This window comes from Taeniopygia guttata, chromosome 8 (genome assembly GCF_048771995.1).
Source record: "Taeniopygia guttata chromosome 8, bTaeGut7.mat, whole genome shotgun sequence".
Lineage (NCBI taxonomy): Eukaryota > Metazoa > Chordata > Aves > Passeriformes > Estrildidae > Taeniopygia > Taeniopygia guttata.
In genome coordinates this window covers 24,288,184-24,306,007 of record NC_133033.1, presented here as the reverse complement: position 1 = coordinate 24,306,007, position 17,824 = coordinate 24,288,184, and the positions used below count along the sequence as shown (strand labels likewise).

Below are 17,824 nucleotides of genomic sequence, written 5' to 3'. Positions count from 1 at the left end.
GAAAACAGATAATTAAAACTCAAAAGATTAAATTCCAACAGCATGGCTCACTACCCCATGAATGTACCATTCAGCTCCAGCCCTTACCTACTGCGTAAGGAAAGAATAAATTGTGCTCAGTTGAGCTGTGCTTATTAGCCATGAGGAGACCCAGCTGGGGAGGGTTTAAATTACTGATTTCCAACAGGTGTTTCTGAAAAAGCAGCTTCTTTATTAACTCCTCACCACGCCCCTAGGTCAAAGTCTTTTTCTGAAGCTCCAAAAATAACAGAAACAGCACTGTAATTTTGAGGTGTAGTTAAAAATATCTGTATTTATGTCACAAGGATATGAAGTCCCCTCCCCAGAGTTATCACAAAGCTCGTCATAGAGCTGTACTTGATTCTGGGGGCCTGAAGCTATTTAGGATGGACTGAAGTGGAAACAAACCTTGCACCGGCCTGCTGGATGTTTTCTTGAAGTCCAAGGTGGGCTTCCTGGAGAAGCCAGCCCGGAAATCGATGGTGCTGAGCCCTGTGATGCGCACGGAGTGCCTCCCGCTGCTGGAGGTCTGCAAAACAGCCAGCACAGGAATCAGCACTGCAGGAGTGCACAGAGGTGAGCCAGCCACCGAGCTCAGGGCTAACAACAGCACTGAGAGGAGCCTCATGGCTAAAGTGCTATTGAAAAGCACCTTGAATAAAGCTTTGCTTTCACATCCAGTCCTAAAATTGTGGTGACAGCAGAGAGAGCCAGTTTGTCTTGGAAGTAAATCACACCAACATATCCACAAGTCCTTGCCAGGTGCTAGTGCCTGCAATGGCAGTGGTCTGGGAGTCAGGACCTGACCATTTCAAACTCCACTAGAAAATGGTGAGTGAATCAGAACATAACACAAAAATCTATGCATTAAAGATGCTTCACTTCCCCAGCCAAGGGGAAACAGAAGGTGCACAGGTACCTCTCCCCTCTGGTCTGTACCCTTGTACCATCACCTTATCATTCTGTTTCAACCAGCAAAAAACAAATCAGAACATCACCCTTGAACAGCCTGAGCTTCATGTTCTGGAGACTACAACTGATGCACAACTTTCATCTTAAAGAAGACAAACCAAAGTAGTTATATGTTACTTCCTTTGATTCTATGCAGAAAAAGAAAGGTCAACTGCAACTTGCCAAAGCTGCACAGGAACCCATGGCTTTTTGTCCTTGCCTACTTCTACACCCTTCAGGTGTCTGGAAGCTTCCATTGAGCTTTCCTTGGAGTTTTATCCGATCCATTCTCAAATTCCTGCAACTCTCTGGGAGAGGTTACTCCAGAGTAACCCCCCCTGCCATCACTGCATGTAAGTATCAAATTAAACAGTTGTTTCTTCTAACTAACAGCCTTTGGACAGGCATTAGACACCATGACAAATCGATGTCTATCTGATTAAAACAACCTATTTCCTTCTATTTAGTTAGCCTTTCACCTCAGAAATAGCACCCCTAAAGCCTTTTTTATATAAGCCTGTTAACAATATAAAGAAATATTTAATTGTGCCAAGCAACTCAAGGTATCAAGTGTTAATTGCTGGTTAAAATTTCACTAGATAAACTCTATGATAAAGTTCTGGTTTTATAGCTTGGTGCATCTGTATAAGGAGTTTATGGTGTGAATAAAATTTTCACAAAGCTTAAGTCTTAACTCTTAAAATCTTTGTGTAAATAAACCAAGCCAGTGACTAAAGCCGAGTAAACAATCCACAGAAAAATATACTAGGAAATCATTTCTCTTTATGAATTACTCAGACCTTTGGATAGTTGCAAGTTTTAAGGCCGCAAAACCCTTATAAAATTTTACCATTTCCTAATAACAATAAACACATCTCTCACTGTCATGTCTAGGAGCTAGGGGTGTTTAGGCAAACACCAGGAATTAGTTCTATCACACAGGACTGCTTCCCAATTATTAACTTTAGGTCTCTTCTCATTATTTGTAGCTGAACATGGATTAGAGAGACTATCTGCATTAGTGTTTCCCCTCCCAGGCTGGATGAGTATAATCAAAAGAGCAAGCACACATTTGTGAAAGATGCTTTCCTGTTTTGCAAACAACATCAAAAAATTGCCCAAAATACAGATATCTATGAAGAAATACATAAAATTTAGATTTAAATATTTCAACTACATATTCAAGAGATTTTCTTCATTTCTGTTTCAACCCAAAATGCATTAATTTGAATGTTTTATCCATGCTTTCCACAGAGCTAGAGAAAGCATTATGCTGAGCTTAGGAAAAAAAAAACCTAAAAAACTCCATACCCCGAAAAGGCTCCCAGGTCCTGCCTGCAGGAGCAGCCTGATGGCTTGGCAGGGCTGCTGTCCTGCAGCCAGGAGTGCATGCCACCTGTGCTTGGGAACTGTTGGCTCTGCAGGTGTCCCACCCTGAGCCCAGGACTCCTCCCCTGCAGCCAGCACTTGGGTGCTGGCACACACCAGTGGCTCAGCTCACATCACACAGCCAGGAGCACACAGGGCTCTTCCTGCACTGCCCCTCTGGGCTGGAGAGCACTGGATATTTGCTGCATTGATCCCTCACCCCAGAAGCCTCCAACAAGTGAGAGAAGTGAATCCTAAGGCATTGACTTGTAGGAAAAGGTCTCAGGATCCAATGTGGCTCATGTTATGTGTACAGCAGGACCCAAAACATTTTCATTTTTAACAGCCCAGTCTCTGTACTGGTTTTCAGCACTTTTGGTCACAGAACCATGGAATTGGAAAGAACCTTAAAAAAGTTACCCAGTGCCATCCCCTGCCATGGGCAGGGACACCTTCCACTAGCCCAGGTTGCTCCAAGTCCTGTCCATCCTGGCCTTGGACACTTCCAGGCATCCAGGGGCAGCCACAGCTTCTCTGGGCACCCTGTGCCAGGGCCTGCCCACCCTCACAGGGAACAATTCCTTCCCAATAGCCCATCCAGCCCTCCCCTCTGGCAGTTTAAAACATTTCCCTCTTGTCCCATTACTATCTGCCCATATAAAAAGTCCGTGGCCCTTGTTTGATAAGCCCCCAGTCCTAGACAGACATTCAAACAATTCTCCCCAGAGCTGCTGAGCTCAACATGCTTTTGTGGCTGCAGTTCTGCAGCAGGATCAGCAGCTTCCCCCAGGGCTGTGTGTGAATTGATGACCCTTTTCAAAGCACCTCTGTGCTTAGGGCAGGGACAATGCAGAGCAGGATCCATTCAGCACTGCCTATAAAGTGTGCCGAGTGCCTTCCCCTCCAAAAATGGCTATAGAGTATTTACACTGCTACAATAGAATAGTTCAGTCAGAAAGGATCTACACCAATAGGATTGTTTCCACATCCATTTAGGAAAGCTGGGATCATGCAGCTTTACCTACATAAAGAGGTATACAACAATATTAAATACAAGATCACAGGACATTTACGGTAACACAGACTCAGCTGTAAGTATCTATGATAAATAACATATCAAATCATTATGCAACACCCTTATATGCTACAGGACAATCATACAGAAGTTCTGCAATAACTTTACCTTAATTGTCCATGTTCCAGGCTCTGGATCTTTTACATTTACTACCTTTGCAGAGTTGTGGATATTTAGCAATTCATTCAGTCCTGATCCCTTACTGAGTTGCTTGCCTGAAAAAACAGAAACAGGAAGTAAATACAGGATGGAGTAAACACAGTATTGGTTTAAAAAACAGAGAGCAAATACAATATTGTTGTTTTGTACCAATGTATTTCTGATACTTGACACTCACTACTTAGCAGTCAATGACATTTACAACAAGTCAACATTCCCTATAATTCTCTGACAGAATACTGAAAATGTTCATTTATTTGTGGGTGATTGCAGGAATTGGCTCTCTAGAGAGCGATTTTGCTCACTAAAGGCTGACCCTGAAGAATCACCAGTCCTAACACTCATCTGGCTCTTTTACAGCACAGGAAAGAGGAACTGGAGACAGGGATGTCCCAGTGCCCATTTTCACAACCTACTAGACATGCCTTGAGTAATTTCAGTGAAACCCTGTAGATTTAGATGCATGGAGCTATCTATGAAAAAGGCCAAAAAGAGGTGGGGTCACAGCTTCAGTGAAGCCTGACACTTGCACCCAGGACTGTGTGTTGTCATGGCTTCAACACAGAACTTGAGCAAATCTCTTTCCTGTGAACAAGAATGCTTCAGTGCAGGACAGACCAGGCCACGTTGCAGGAACCCATCCTGAGCATAAAATATTTCCTAGCTACTCAAATTTAAGCTATGCTCTTAGGCAAAAGTCATTCTGAGTATACAAAATATGATCTGAATTTATTTCTGGAGTGCTGTTCCAAGTTCCTAAGGCATCAACATAATAATAAACAACAGATTTGTTCAAAATACCTTCAATTACAAATTAGCTCCAAATCTGTGACTGCGCTCCCTATCACACACTACTCAGCTGTAGATGGGCAGGGGAGACAGGTTTGGATCTGAATGTTCTCCGTTCAAAAAAGTTAGACCGTGGTTGAACTTCCCTTGCATAAAACCCAACCACTGTGTACTTTAAATGATGGTTCAGGGAATACAAAAACAGATGAAAGGCAAAAATATCCAGCAATCTGGAATGCAAGGACAAATTGTAACAAAGAAGATGGAGGTGACATGAAGTGGACAGAATAAGGAAGTTTTCCAGTTTCCTCCAAGTGAAAAAAAAACACGGAACATTGGGAAAAAATAAAATATCAGAAAGGATTTTTCCTTCTCTTTTTTTCACTATCACAAAAGAAAGTATAAAGTACTTCACCTAGAGGATTATGAATCTCCATTGCTGGTGAAGGACCACTCAAGGACACTGTAACTTCCTTCAAACTGGGATCAAAAGGGATCAGCCAAGTATTTACGGCCATGGACAGATGGTCTGTAGACAAGAGATGCACTTTGGAGGCTTGAACTGCTTCTTCAACCCATTTTAACACCTAGAACAGAAAAGAACAGTTGTTACTATACTATCAGCAATACTGGCTGTTGAAATATTTTCTGCTGAAATGCCTGTCTCTACTGTCTTGTAGAGATTCCATATTGATTTATTTTTTAAAACGTGAAAACTTAAAGGAAATGCAACATTAATAGAAGATACTAGCAAAGCCATGGTCTGCATGGTGTTTAAAGGAGTACACAAGCACACCTGGATACTTCTCTACACAACAACCACAGGTAAATTTTAAAAGGAATTAGGGACACAAACCTGTGGACATTTCTGCTCATCAATTATTAGTTGCATGAAGCAACAAGGAAAATTTTCTCATTCAGATGTACTGAGTAGTTGCTATCTCTGGACTTTTCCAATGTTTTTTTTCCCCTATGACAAATTACTGTTGCCTAATACAAATTACTGTTAGGCACAGCACAGAGGTGGAACTGGAGGGGAACACATTTTGGAAAGTGTGTCCCTGCAGGGCACGGAGGCTCGCACACACGGGACAGGACAGCAGCCCATGGGAGAGGCACAGTGAAGGAAAGGAAAGGTGTGAGGAGGCAGAGCAGCCAAGAGAAACCCATCTGTGCTGACCACAACCCCACTCCTGATGGCACTAGGGAAGGGAGAAGGATCAGGGGAGAAGTTGAGCTGAGCAAGTGAAGGCAAAGGTGTTCCTACCTGTCTTTGCTTCCCACCACCTGAAGGAATAGTTGAATATCTATTTTAATTGGCAGCAAATTAATTTTCTTTAAGTCAACTTTGTCTTGCCCTCAACAACAACCGGTGATTTCCCTGTCTTTATCTCAGCTCAGAAGCTTCCTCAACCCATTCCTCCTCTGCAAGGGGTGAATGAGTGGCTGAGAGGGAGCTTGACAATTAGCCAAGGGAAACCCACCACAGCCAACCCAGCCTCCCCAGAAACACACCTGGTTTGTCAAACTATATGATTTTGCATCACCTCTGTACATCACAGAGCTGCAGCATAATTTTTAAATCCTACTGAAGTAATATTGGGTTTGTGTAACAACGTGAATGTAACTCACAGTAATACTGTACCGTGACTATAGGCTGCAGTAGACTGTGGTGGCATTGAGAAATATCTTGTGAAGGAAAGCCATCTTTTGGTTATGTCAGTTCAAGACTTGGAAACCAGCAATAAAGTAACCTGGTACGTTTCCCCTCAGTACTAGGGGCAAGTCCTTCAACCTAGGACCCAATTAAACATATTGCCCAAAAGAACCTCATTCCCCTGATTTATTGTGCATTACTTGCCTACTTTATCTTTTAAAAAATGGAAATATGCCATAGGCTTGTGTGTGAGATGACTTTGTGATAGAAACTAGAGTCCAGCCTCCTATAAAAGTGTACTTGCTCTCATTTACAGTATGAATACCCAGCAGCCTTTGTGCAAAGATGAAATAAATTTAAATAAGTGAAGAGCATCATTGGAAACATATTTGAAAGGGTGGGGGCAGGTTTTCATCGATCATTCCCTCTCCACTCTTAGGAATCTCCCACCTGAGCTGTGCTGAGTGCTCCCAGCACAGGGTGAGACAGCACTGACCAGGTGTCCCCTCGCCAAGGGTGTGCACGAGCCAGCTGCTTGGGCATGTTTGCAAAACAGCATACCCAAAAAATCACAGTAAAACTGCCTGTGCTGCTCAAAGCCTGCAGTGACATGGCCCAAGAGAGAACTGGGGTTTGTGCAACAGCTGGTGACACCAGCTAGGGAGCAACTTGTGTTTGCTTTAGACAAGCCTGGAACAGTTGTTCAAAAAGATCCAACTCATTCAAGTTCTACTTTAGAAATTATACATCTGGGCCCAAAAGTGCTTCCAAAGAAATTCCAGTGTTCTACTCCCAGTGAGATGAACACGACACTTTTTTGTATGAGGTATATGGAAAAGTTCCCATTTAATTCCAGGATCTCACCTCCACAGGTAAGTTTTTAAATGGATTGTAAAATTCAATGAACCCATACGAACTTCAGTTTCTGAGAGTTTTTCAAGATCAAAACCAAAAATGGAAGGCAACAGAACAACCCAGCTGTCTGCAGTCTGGCAGCAGCTTGCTTGTGTAAGTTCAATAGGCAATTCTGGGAGATCCATTTCCCAACCCTGTCATTCCAAAGTGCTTTGCAATAATGCTGTAACACTGGTTTAGAAGTAGGTTTTTTCTCCTCTGGGACCTTTACAGAAAGCCCCCAAAAGAACAGCAGCTTTTGTTGTTCTGCCAAAATGTGACGTGATGAATATTATTAGAGGGGGAAGGGCAAATAGAGCAATGATTTATAACTTTTCCCCAGAAAATTTGCTCTTGCAACCTGCCCTGCTGTCAGGTCATTTCTTGGAATGCATACTGAAACCTGGAAAATCTGTGCAGCATGGCCTCTATTCCCATTTGTTTATTCTGAGACTCAAGAATATTTCTCAAGCAGTCAAAGCAACGGGATTTCAGGTTAACTATTTCATTGCTTAAGTAAATTTAGGTTCATACTTACACCCAAAGAGGAAAAATATTCTAATAATGTTTTTAAATGCACATCAAAAAATATAATTGAGACAGTATATGAGAAAATAATACTGTAAAAATAAAACATGAATTATATATATAACATATATGAAAACCACACTAATGAAAAGTTTTGGTGTTGTATCTCAAGCTCTTCAAAGTTAGGAAGCACAAGAACTAAGCCTGACTGCTTTCAACTCCCTTTCAAACGCCCTTCTGCAGTTGCTTTATGACAAAAAGCCTTAGGTACAGGATCCTGGTTTATTTTTTCCAGAGACTCCAAATTCCACAGAAAACAGAGAAAGACCAGCTGTAACTATTTGTTTTTCCTTTCTTTGTTTGGCATTCACTGTACATTATGTATCTTCAGAATAGAAGCACTCAGCTGCTTCTCCCATTAAACCATTCCTCCTTTTTCTATGAAAATGGATAATGCCTGTTTGGGACAAGGGAGAAGAAAAGGCAAGAAACTGAGGTATTCAAGAAACCTTCATTCTATACTGTAATTTTGAACTTTTGACTTTGTCACCTCCATTGTATCCTTGAAAAGCAGTGGAGGGGCTTTTACACCTTTAACTGAGTGAAACAAGATTTCAAATTGCTTCCTCTACAGCATTATCCAAACACACGCTGGTCATAGACAGCAGGCACATGTAACACCAACCCAAGCTGTGTTGGTGTAACCCTTGCGTTGCTGTCACCTGAGAGGACTAAGAGCCAGCAGAAAGGGGATGTTCTCCAGTGGGTTTAGGGACCTCTATTTACAGCAGAGCACTCATGAGTGAACACCACCAGACCCCATTCCCCGTGACCTTACAAATGATACCTTCTCCACAACAACAACGCCTTTTGCACCATCCCTTCTAAATGTTCTGTCACCAGTCTTGCCTTCAGTCTCCCTTCCCTTCAATCTCGTCTCATCCACAGCATCCCTTTCATTCACAGGCTTCTCATCCAATTCCAAACTCTTGTTTTTTCCACAGAAGTTCATCCAGCTTTCAAGTCACTCAACAACACCCCCTTCGTCCATCAAAGTCAAAGTTGTGCCTCCATGTCATTCTCAGTTCTCCTCCCATCAATGTTCTGTATATGGAAGATCCATTTCTACTTATTTGAAAAATCAGGAAGAAAGATGTATTTTTAGGCAGCCTAAGGACAGGAATTTTTCCCTTCTTACAGAAAGGTTAGAAGTAAGAAAAATTAAGTGCTTCAACCCTAAAAGAAATGGAAAAAAGACCAGTCACCAGCTCAGTCCTTGTGAACTCCCAGCTCTATCCACACTGATCAATCCAGTTCATCAGACACAGGAATGACTCATATTTGCCACAAACAATCAAAACGACCTGGAGACATGACCTGAACTGCCAATGACTAATAAATCCCCACTATTTTCCATTGCACCATATTCACACTCTCCTGATCATCACAGTTCATCTCAACACCCCCCCTGGCATCAGTACAAACTTTTGGGCATCACAACCATTTACAGGAATTTCCTTACAGAAGGATAATTAAGTGTGGTGTAATGTAACTTCAGTTCAAGTCCAAATTAGTACCTTTTGGAAACTGGTCACAGTTATGAAAAGAGAGAATCTGCTCCTAACAGGGAATTTAACCCATGCTTAAGGAATATTCTCAACGCCATGAGAACAGAACCTAAGGGAAGGGCTGGAGCTGTGCCAGGGAGGGTAAGGCTGGAGATCAGGAAAAGGTTCTTCCCCCAGAGGGTGCTAGGCAGGCAATGGACAGGCTTTCCAGGGAATGGGCACAGCCCCAAGGCTGCCAGAGCTCCAGGAGGGTTTGGACAATGCTCCCAGGGATGCACAGAGTGGGATTATTGGGGTCTCTGGGCAGGGATAGGGGTTGAACTCAATCCTTGCAGATTCCAAAGATTCCCTCTAGCTCAGGATATTCTGTGATCCATTTAAATCCCAAGCAAGTATTGCAAATTAAGCCTTGAGTCCACAAAAGCAACCAGAGAAATCTCACCTAAAGAAACACTTTTCAAAACCAGGATTCCAATGCTTCGGTAAAGCACTTTGATAAAGGCTTTCCAAGACACTGGGAACAACATTTCAAAATATTACAATCCTATAATGATTTGTGTTGGAAGGAACATTAAAGCCCATCTTGTCCCACTCCCCTGCTGTAGGCAGGGACACCTTCCAATAGGCCAAGTTTTTCAGAACCCTGACATGGGCCTTGAACACTCCAAGGGATGGGGCCTTGATTCTCTAACAAGATAAATATTCTTATTTATCTAACACACAGAAATCACAGTGAGTTTGTAAAAATAGGACCTTCATCCCAGACTCTTTAGATACGCTACCTTCAGCAGATAAGTGGAGATACATATGTATTTCATGCTTTGCTGGACTGAACCCAACACAACTTTGTCAATCACCAATAATTTTGCCCAAGTTAACTGTAGTATTTGAAATCAGACCATGTTTTTCAGAAGTAAAAAAAGGCACTAAATTTTCATTGTCCTCTCAGTACACAAGCATTGGATGTGTATCAAGTACTGTTTTGCTGTGTTTCCTTGTATCTAGTTTAGAATATTGCTTCATTCTGCACTTAATGCTCAAAGGGCAAGAACAAGAGGAATGGTTTGAAACTTTATATACTAAAAATAGCTTTGTTTGAGTTTTTTGGGGGGTAGAATAATCAAAATGGTTTAACAAAACAAGTCGTTGGTTTGGCAGGGTACTTGGCAGGGACTTTGTAGTTATTCCCTAATCCCCAATCCAGCATTGGCTGTCTCTAGGCCCACAACGGTGAGTGTGCTTCAGCATTTATAAACTGCATTCTTTACACATCATCGACTCCTCAGAGAAAAAGGAGGGCAAGCATGATTGTTTGATTGCAGCTGAATCCTGCCTGAGGGCTATCCCATAAACAGCTGATTAGATCTCTGTGAGATGTCCTGTTGTTTGCATCCACCCACTGGTGGATGTGCTGCTTGGAATCAGTGCTGATCCAAAACTGAAACCACAGAGAAGGTTTTACTGGGGATGGCAGCAATCTGTTCAACTCATTTTCACAGTCACTTGGTCCAGACACAGATTCATGTAAGGTCAACAATTACTAAAATTGCTGAGTCTTTTGGGTTTGGCTTTAACACAAATTGTTCAGCACTTATTGTGGAAGACTTCTTAAAGTTATTTAGGGTTTACTTTTTTCCCACCTTAGGCAATCTCTTACACTGTTTAAGCATCTCTTTCCAGTGGCCATAGGCTGTGTTTTTGCCTCTCTCTCAAAAAAAATGTGCCAAAATATCACCTACTAATTTCACCCTCTGCTCTTGTGCAGAGGTGGTGAGGCCCTGGCACAGGGTGCCCAAAAAGCTGTGGCTGCCCATGGATCCCTGGAAGTGCCCAAGGCCAGGCTGGACAGGGCTTGGAGCAGCCTGAGCTAGTGGAAGGTGTCCCTGCCCATGGCAGGGGGTGGAATGAGATGATCTTCAAGATATCTTGCAACCCAGGACATCTTTTGACTTTACAATTATTTACTCAAAAGAAATGTTGAGATGAAGCTGGAAGGAGGTGAAAGCAGCTACTGAAACCCCCTGCTTAAAACTTTACCCAAAACTCCAAGGCAGTCTGTCCTTTCAGGCAGAAGCTGGTGTTCTTAGAAACACAGAAGTGTCAAGTTCAGAAAGCAGCAGCAGGCAGGCAGGAAAGCCGCTTGTGCCAGCTCCACTCCAGAACACGGTGCTGTCTAGCACCTACAAATGGCTTTATCTGCTCACTTCTACCTCTCAAAAGCAGAAGAAAACAAAACCACAACAATCCAACCAAACCTTTACCCTAAAACTGCAGTCCTAGCAAAGAGCATTCCCCACTGGCAGTATCAGAGGGTCACAGAATTGGTTGGGCTGGAAGGGCCCTTAAAGACCATATCATTCCATGGTGACCCCTTTTGTATAAAGGGATTTCATGGAGTGTCACAGAGCAGTTTTACCCTTTATATATAATAGCAAAATGCAGACCAGGAACAGACCAAACAGGTAAATTCTTTTCTTCCAAATTTTAACCTAATTTTTGGAGGATGAATCTTCTGCGAAGTTTCTCTTTTTGATCACCTTCACATCACTACCAATAGCTTCTATCACTCCCCATGAGAACTTCAATTTTTCTAGGCAACAGCTGTAGAAAAATGCAATTTATCGCCAACATTTATCATTGTCAGAATTTTAGGACAGAAAGAAGGAACAAACCAGGGTAAATTTTTATTAAAAAACTACACTTAGTTATTGCCTACACTGGGAATTCAAAGGGGAATGTTTACAACATTTATAAACAATTCCAGCTCTCCAGATAAATACCATGTGATTTCACCTCTCTCCAAACTGTTTTCTCATGCACTTCCAAAGTTTCATTCCTGTCTGAGACTCACTGAAGTTCCCAAAGCAAAGAGTCATTCATAGCTGTGGGTCAGGAACCACAGATACCAGGAGGGCAGCAGAGGTGGTAGAAGTATCACAGTGAAAACCTCAATTTAAAAGTTACTTCCATGACCCTCTGAACAATGGAAACCTGAGAGTTCACACTATCTATCCTATATCCATTTTTGTCCAGGCTGAGTAACAGTTATTTGCTTGGTCACAAAATGCTTGTTTAAAGCTAATGTGTGCTCTTGTTTCGAGCAGAAAAGCCACCACGTTACACAGAGCCCAGAACCGCTCCTTTTCTTAAAGGCTCTTCTCCTGGAAGCCTTCTGGCACAGGCAGAGGGAAGCTGGGCAGGTTCTAGTAAGTCACAATATTGCATCCTGATATAGAGGATAGAGAAAGGAAGGAAAGGAAAGGTCCACATACTAAGACCAGAACATTTAGAAGTTCCTCTTCTGCTTCCTAACCCACCACCAGGTCTCTTAACAATTTACAGTCTAACTCTTGCCTCATTTTCTTTATTGATTGCAAAACTCAAGCAAAGTTACCTCATTGACTTGCTTTTTGTCCAAGTGAAAAACTTGACCAGAACTTGTTGAAGCAATTTCTTCATAGACCTTGTAACCAATATGATCCCTGTCATCACAGTCTCCAGTCAGCACAAACACCACCTGGATTAAAAAAAAATCAGTGAATCATTGGACACATGGTGCACAGGTGAGGAAAACACTGCCATGGCAGCATTAAGGCAAGACAGCAGAAGAATGTGTCAGTCGAGATGGGTTTGTTACTCTGCATGGGCAGAGGCATTGCACTCAGTAATGATGGAAAAAACAGTGCAGAAGAAAAGGAATAGACAAAAATCCCTTTAAAAACCAATCAGCCCTGTCATCCACATAATACCTCTTTTAGGAAAAAAAAAAAAAACCACGTTAAGTGATAAGCTGCCAAAACCACATACACACTGGTAGAAGATTCAGTTGCATTATTTAATGCATAATAATAAAAGAAGATTCCACTAAGGTTTTCCTTACCCACATCAGTTAACTCTATTAAGAAAAAATAAATACTTAGAATGCAGTATTATGGTCCCTTCTGTAATAAGAGTTCACCAAGTTTCACACAGAAGAATTCTACTCTTAGTCATCAAGAAAACAGAGCATTAAACACACAACCCAGGTGGGAATGCAAATCCCCTCAGTACCTGTGACTGTTTCTGTTGGATGAGTTGAAGCACTTCATGGGTCAGTCTGTAATCCTTGGATCGGGCATCAGTAAATACATAGATGAAAGAGCCAGGCAGGGAAATTTCTAGAGCAATCTTTATTGCCCCAATGCTCATCTCTGGACAGTCTCCACCACCCTGTTCACAAGTAAAAATAAAATGTTTTTTTTTTCTTTTAAGAAAGAAACTTATACCAAGTAAGTTACTTTCTTTTGGGACATTCAAGACAGATACTTCCTCAGCCTCTCATCATTTATTCACCTTTTCTGCCCTAAGGATTTTATAGTTGCTGCAGAGGGCTGTAACACACTCAAAAGCAGCAACTGCAACAATTCCAGAGACATAAAGTCAAAGGAAGAGCCCTGATGTTGGCTGGTGCCATGGTCACTCTTATCCATGTCCTGCTCAGTTCCAGCTTTTGTGACAGCTTCATTTCCCACATTTACATGGGGGACTTGTCAGCTCCTTCCTGGCTGACAAGTCCCCTGCTCTGGTAGTCACGGAAGGTCAGGGGCACAGACAGATGGGAAATGGTCCCAGGCAGGCAGTGCCGAGCTCCAGGAGCACCTCTGGACACCAGAGCAGCAACAACCTGCCCTGGACTCCACCCTGGGACAGGGAGCTCAGCAGAGGGCACAGGTGCTGTGTTCCCACAGCTCTGCACTGCAGCAGCTGCAGAGCTGGAGGTTTTTCAGACCATGTGTTCAATCAAAATGCTTCCAAGTATGACTTTATCTTCATAGGAAAGGATTCATTTTTCTCACTGAATTAAGAACTTGGGAAAAAGACTGTTTAAATAAAAGCTCACTAACTTACATAAAAATTAACTTGGCATATTGAAGACAGAACTTTCCAAAGAGCTGATACAAACTGTAAAACTTGCCCTGTCATCTACAATAGACTTCTGCATAGACTCAGTATTACATATAAAATTGATTCCTTTTATTTTTACAATCAACATGCCTTCACACATATGTATATACAAATCTACACATGATAGGAAAGAATAAGGCAAAAAGAGAGCAGTCCTTCACACTTAAGAATTTTGTTCATCATCAGTGAAATGTTCGTGTTGGGAACAACATTGTATTGGTGAAGGACCAAAACAGAAATCAAAAAATGATTAGAACAGGACTGATAGGTCATCTTGGAGTAGAGAAAATGTAAACACTTTCTACAGGTTAATCTATCAGTATCCTTAACCAATTTCAAAGCAAGAATATCAATAAGTTTCTCATCTATGATAAAGAATAAGCATGTGGTCACTGTTTTTCTGTAAGTCATATAAGAACCATTGTTCTTTTTCAAAGTCAGTTCTCCTAAATGTAGCCTTAGTTTTATGGGAAAAGCAAGTGGCAGACTCCAGACAGCCTGAAATTTGAGAGAGAACTCTCCAAGAAGATTTTTGACACACGTCAGAACTTTATCTTGGCAATGCCTATACAGTCCAATGGGACACATCAGTATATCCAAATTCTTTCAGCAGAAGACTCTTCCACATAAAGCTTTAATTTGTGGGCAAAGTCAAAATAATAGCTAATTTATACAGACATCTACTTGGAACAGGAAAATTTCTATTCCCACTTCAAGTCTACTTGATTATCATCTCATAATATTCTATATGGCAGCATCTGTTTTCTACATAGAACATGAAAAGCACTACTTAGCTAAATGGTTGCTCTGAGAAGCATGGACTTTTTTATTCCTATAATGTAGAATAATACTCTTAAAAGGCAGCTGGTAGAACAGCAAAACATCATCATGGAATGGTTTGGATTGGATTGGCAAATCCTTAAAAGCCCATCCAGTGTCATCCCTGCAATGGGCAGGGACACTTTCCACCAGCCCAGGTTGTTCCAAGTCCCATCCAGCCTGGTCTGGGACATTTCCAGGGATCCAGGGGCAGCCACAGCTTCTCTGGGCACCCTGTGCCAGGGGCTGCCCATCTTCACAGGCAGAATTGCTTCCTAACATTTAACAACAGTATTGTCTTTACCTTAATTTTAAAAAGTAGAAAATTTTCCACTCAGTATATTCAGTATTTCCTGCCTTTCTCTCCAAACTGAAATTAAATACAACTACCTTGTGAAGCTTTCTGGAAAAGCTGAGGCGAGTGAACCTCAGGAAGCTTTGTTTTCCCTTCAGTTTGAACAGGCCCACAGAAATACACAAAAAAAATCTGCTTAACAAAAAAACCAAAACAAAACAAAAAACAAACAAACAAAAACAACAAAAAAAAACCAACAACATTAAGGAGCCATTGCTGCCCAAGTCCACATTCTTATCACACTGTCTGTAAGAATGATTCAAAGGTAATTACAGATTAAATATAAGTGATACCTCCTAAGCTGATCCTGTATCCAAGGAATATGTTCTTTATCACTCAGAATGTAAAAGAAAAGGGCCCAGTTTCTGCAGCGAAATGTACACAACCCAACTTTTATCTCATGTCAAATGTCAGCCAAAAGATCCTCCAACTATTCTGTGACAGATGAATGGAAAAAAAGAGCCGGGCTTACCATGATGTTCAGGGAGGACAAGTTGAGCATATTTTGATTTAATATGTTTTATACACAAGATGCCTTGAAATACTTATCTTTGCCTTAATTTTAGCTTTTTTCATTAATGAGAATATTTGGTCCATGCCCTTTCTCAGAATGAACTCAGCTCAAAATTTCCTCTACCTTCACAACATTCACTCTTGCATCTTTTATCAGTCGTTTTGGAAAAATACTGGTAACAAACCTGTAGAAAGTTCTTATATTTCCTCTACTGCAAGATGACCTATCAGTCCTGTTCAAATCATTTTTTGATTTCTATTTTGGCCCTTCACCAATACAATGGATGAATACAAGTCAGTGAGAGCCTTCATATAGCAGAATGAGCATATCATCAAAATAATTATGAAATATGTGATCATTAAAGAATGAAATCTAAAATTAATTAGACAGAAACTTTTAAACAACTTGATTAGAAATTAAGAGTTTGAAATTCCCAAAAGCTTCACCTAAATAATCCACCTTTTAGAAAGAGCTGCAATTACTGTCAAGTACAACTGTTGAGGAAACAAGACATGAAAACTGGATGGAGTTTTAAAGCTTCAATTTCCCCATGAAGGAGAAAACTGCAATAGCTATTGTTTTCTCTGGATTTCAAACCTCCTGCCAAGTTTTTAAGTAATCTTCAAGCAATCTGTTCTTACAAGCATTATATCATGTGCCAGTTTCTGAAGGAGAGCCTGTCTGGCACTACTGACTCCAGCAAGGTTCACCACAGGTCAGAAGCATTTTCCTTGGTTAAAGACAGGACAATAGGAGCATATGTTCTGTCAGTAAGGATAACTCCACTCCAGTACTTCCTCCTTTCTTTCTATCACCCGAAGGAACAGCTGGAGCTGTGCCAGGGCAGAGTCAGGCTGGAGCTCAGGGAAAGGTTCTTCCCTCAAAGAGTGGTAAGCACTGCCCAGGCTCCCCAGGGAATGGGCACAGCCCCAAGGCTGCCAGGGCTCCAGGAGGGTTTGGACAACGCTCCCAGGGATGCACAGGGTGGGATTGTTGGAGTGTCTGTGCAGGGCCAGGGATGCTCCTGTGGGTCCCTTCCCACTCAGGATATTCTGTGATTCTAAGAAGCCCTTGAATCACTAAGTGCCAAGTAATGCACAGCAGGGAAGGCAGTACCTATGGAAAACCTGATGGGTCTTACAGTCCTCTTGTCTGAGTGGTGTTCATGGAATATAATATCCATAACACAGCAGAAGTCCATAAAAGTGTCTGTGGACAAGTGGCAGGACTAATGAAAATGCCAACTAAATGTTAGTGTTACTTAGCTATTCCTTCTTGTGTTATCAAACCGAGTCTCCACACAATGATGTGAACTAAGACAAAGGAATGAATCATAACCCTACATTAGGATGAGCAGGAAGTTGACAGTTTGTGCAGGCAAAATGACAGAGGTAAGTGATCTACATCCTCATGAATGCTTGCAGCATGAATATCAGCACAAGAAGAAGGATGACATGAGGAAACAGTCTTTGCTAGAACCACATAGGAAACAAGTTACTCACCTGAACATAAAGTTCCCTGAGTTCAAATTGAAATTTCTTGGGATCTGTGGTTATTGTCACTGGACCAATTTCTAGAATGAAATACAAAGAAAACTGAGTTATCCAAAGATACATGGTAGTAAAAAAATGAAACTAAAAGCATTGAACAGAAAGAAATAGTAGAGAATGATATTCCCAGCACTGAAACCTGTGATTTCAAATCTGGTAACTTTAATATTCCAGTATTACCAATGTCTATGTGCCTTAAACATTTATAGGCACATAAAGCCTTTCCTCTTTGATTTTGATCAAACATTTAATTGTTCTTAATAATGAAAAGGGAACAAAAAATCCCAGAACAAATGTTGCTGGACCAAGAAATAATGTATTTTTCCAGAAAGAGGCTCTTTAGACTGGAGAAAACAAGGCTTTAGGAAAACCTCACAGCAGCCTTCCAGCGCCTAAAGGGGCTCAAGGAGAGTTGGAAAGCGACTTTGGACAAGGGCCTGGAGGGACAGGACAAGGGGAAATGGCTTCACACTTAAAAGATACTTGATAATAGGGAAGCAGCTCTTCCCTGTGAGGGTAGGAAGGCCATGCCACAGAGTGCTCAGAGAAGCTGTGGCCAAGACCAGGGTGGTTGGGGCTAGTGGAAGGTGTCCCTACCCATGGCAGAGGGTGAAACAAGGTGAATTTAAGGT

General features: G+C 41.6%; 1 protein-coding gene across 1 annotated transcript in view; it reads right to left on the bottom strand.

Annotated features, from left to right (window-relative positions):
- HMCN1 (hemicentin 1) overlaps positions 1–17,824 on the bottom strand; it is a 164,139-nt gene that overhangs the window by 115,967 nt on the left and 30,348 nt on the right. The window contains exons 2-7 of the mRNA XM_030279477.4: positions 17,145–17,215; positions 13,061–13,219; positions 12,405–12,527; positions 4,779–4,950; positions 3,524–3,630; positions 430–550 (exon numbers count right to left, since the gene is read on the bottom strand). Coding sequence (XP_030135337.4) covers positions 430–550; positions 3,524–3,630; positions 4,779–4,950; positions 12,405–12,527; positions 13,061–13,219; positions 17,145–17,215 — 753 coding nt within the window. The remainder of the gene's footprint in view (positions 1–429; positions 551–3,523; positions 3,631–4,778; positions 4,951–12,404; positions 12,528–13,060; positions 13,220–17,144; positions 17,216–17,824) is intronic.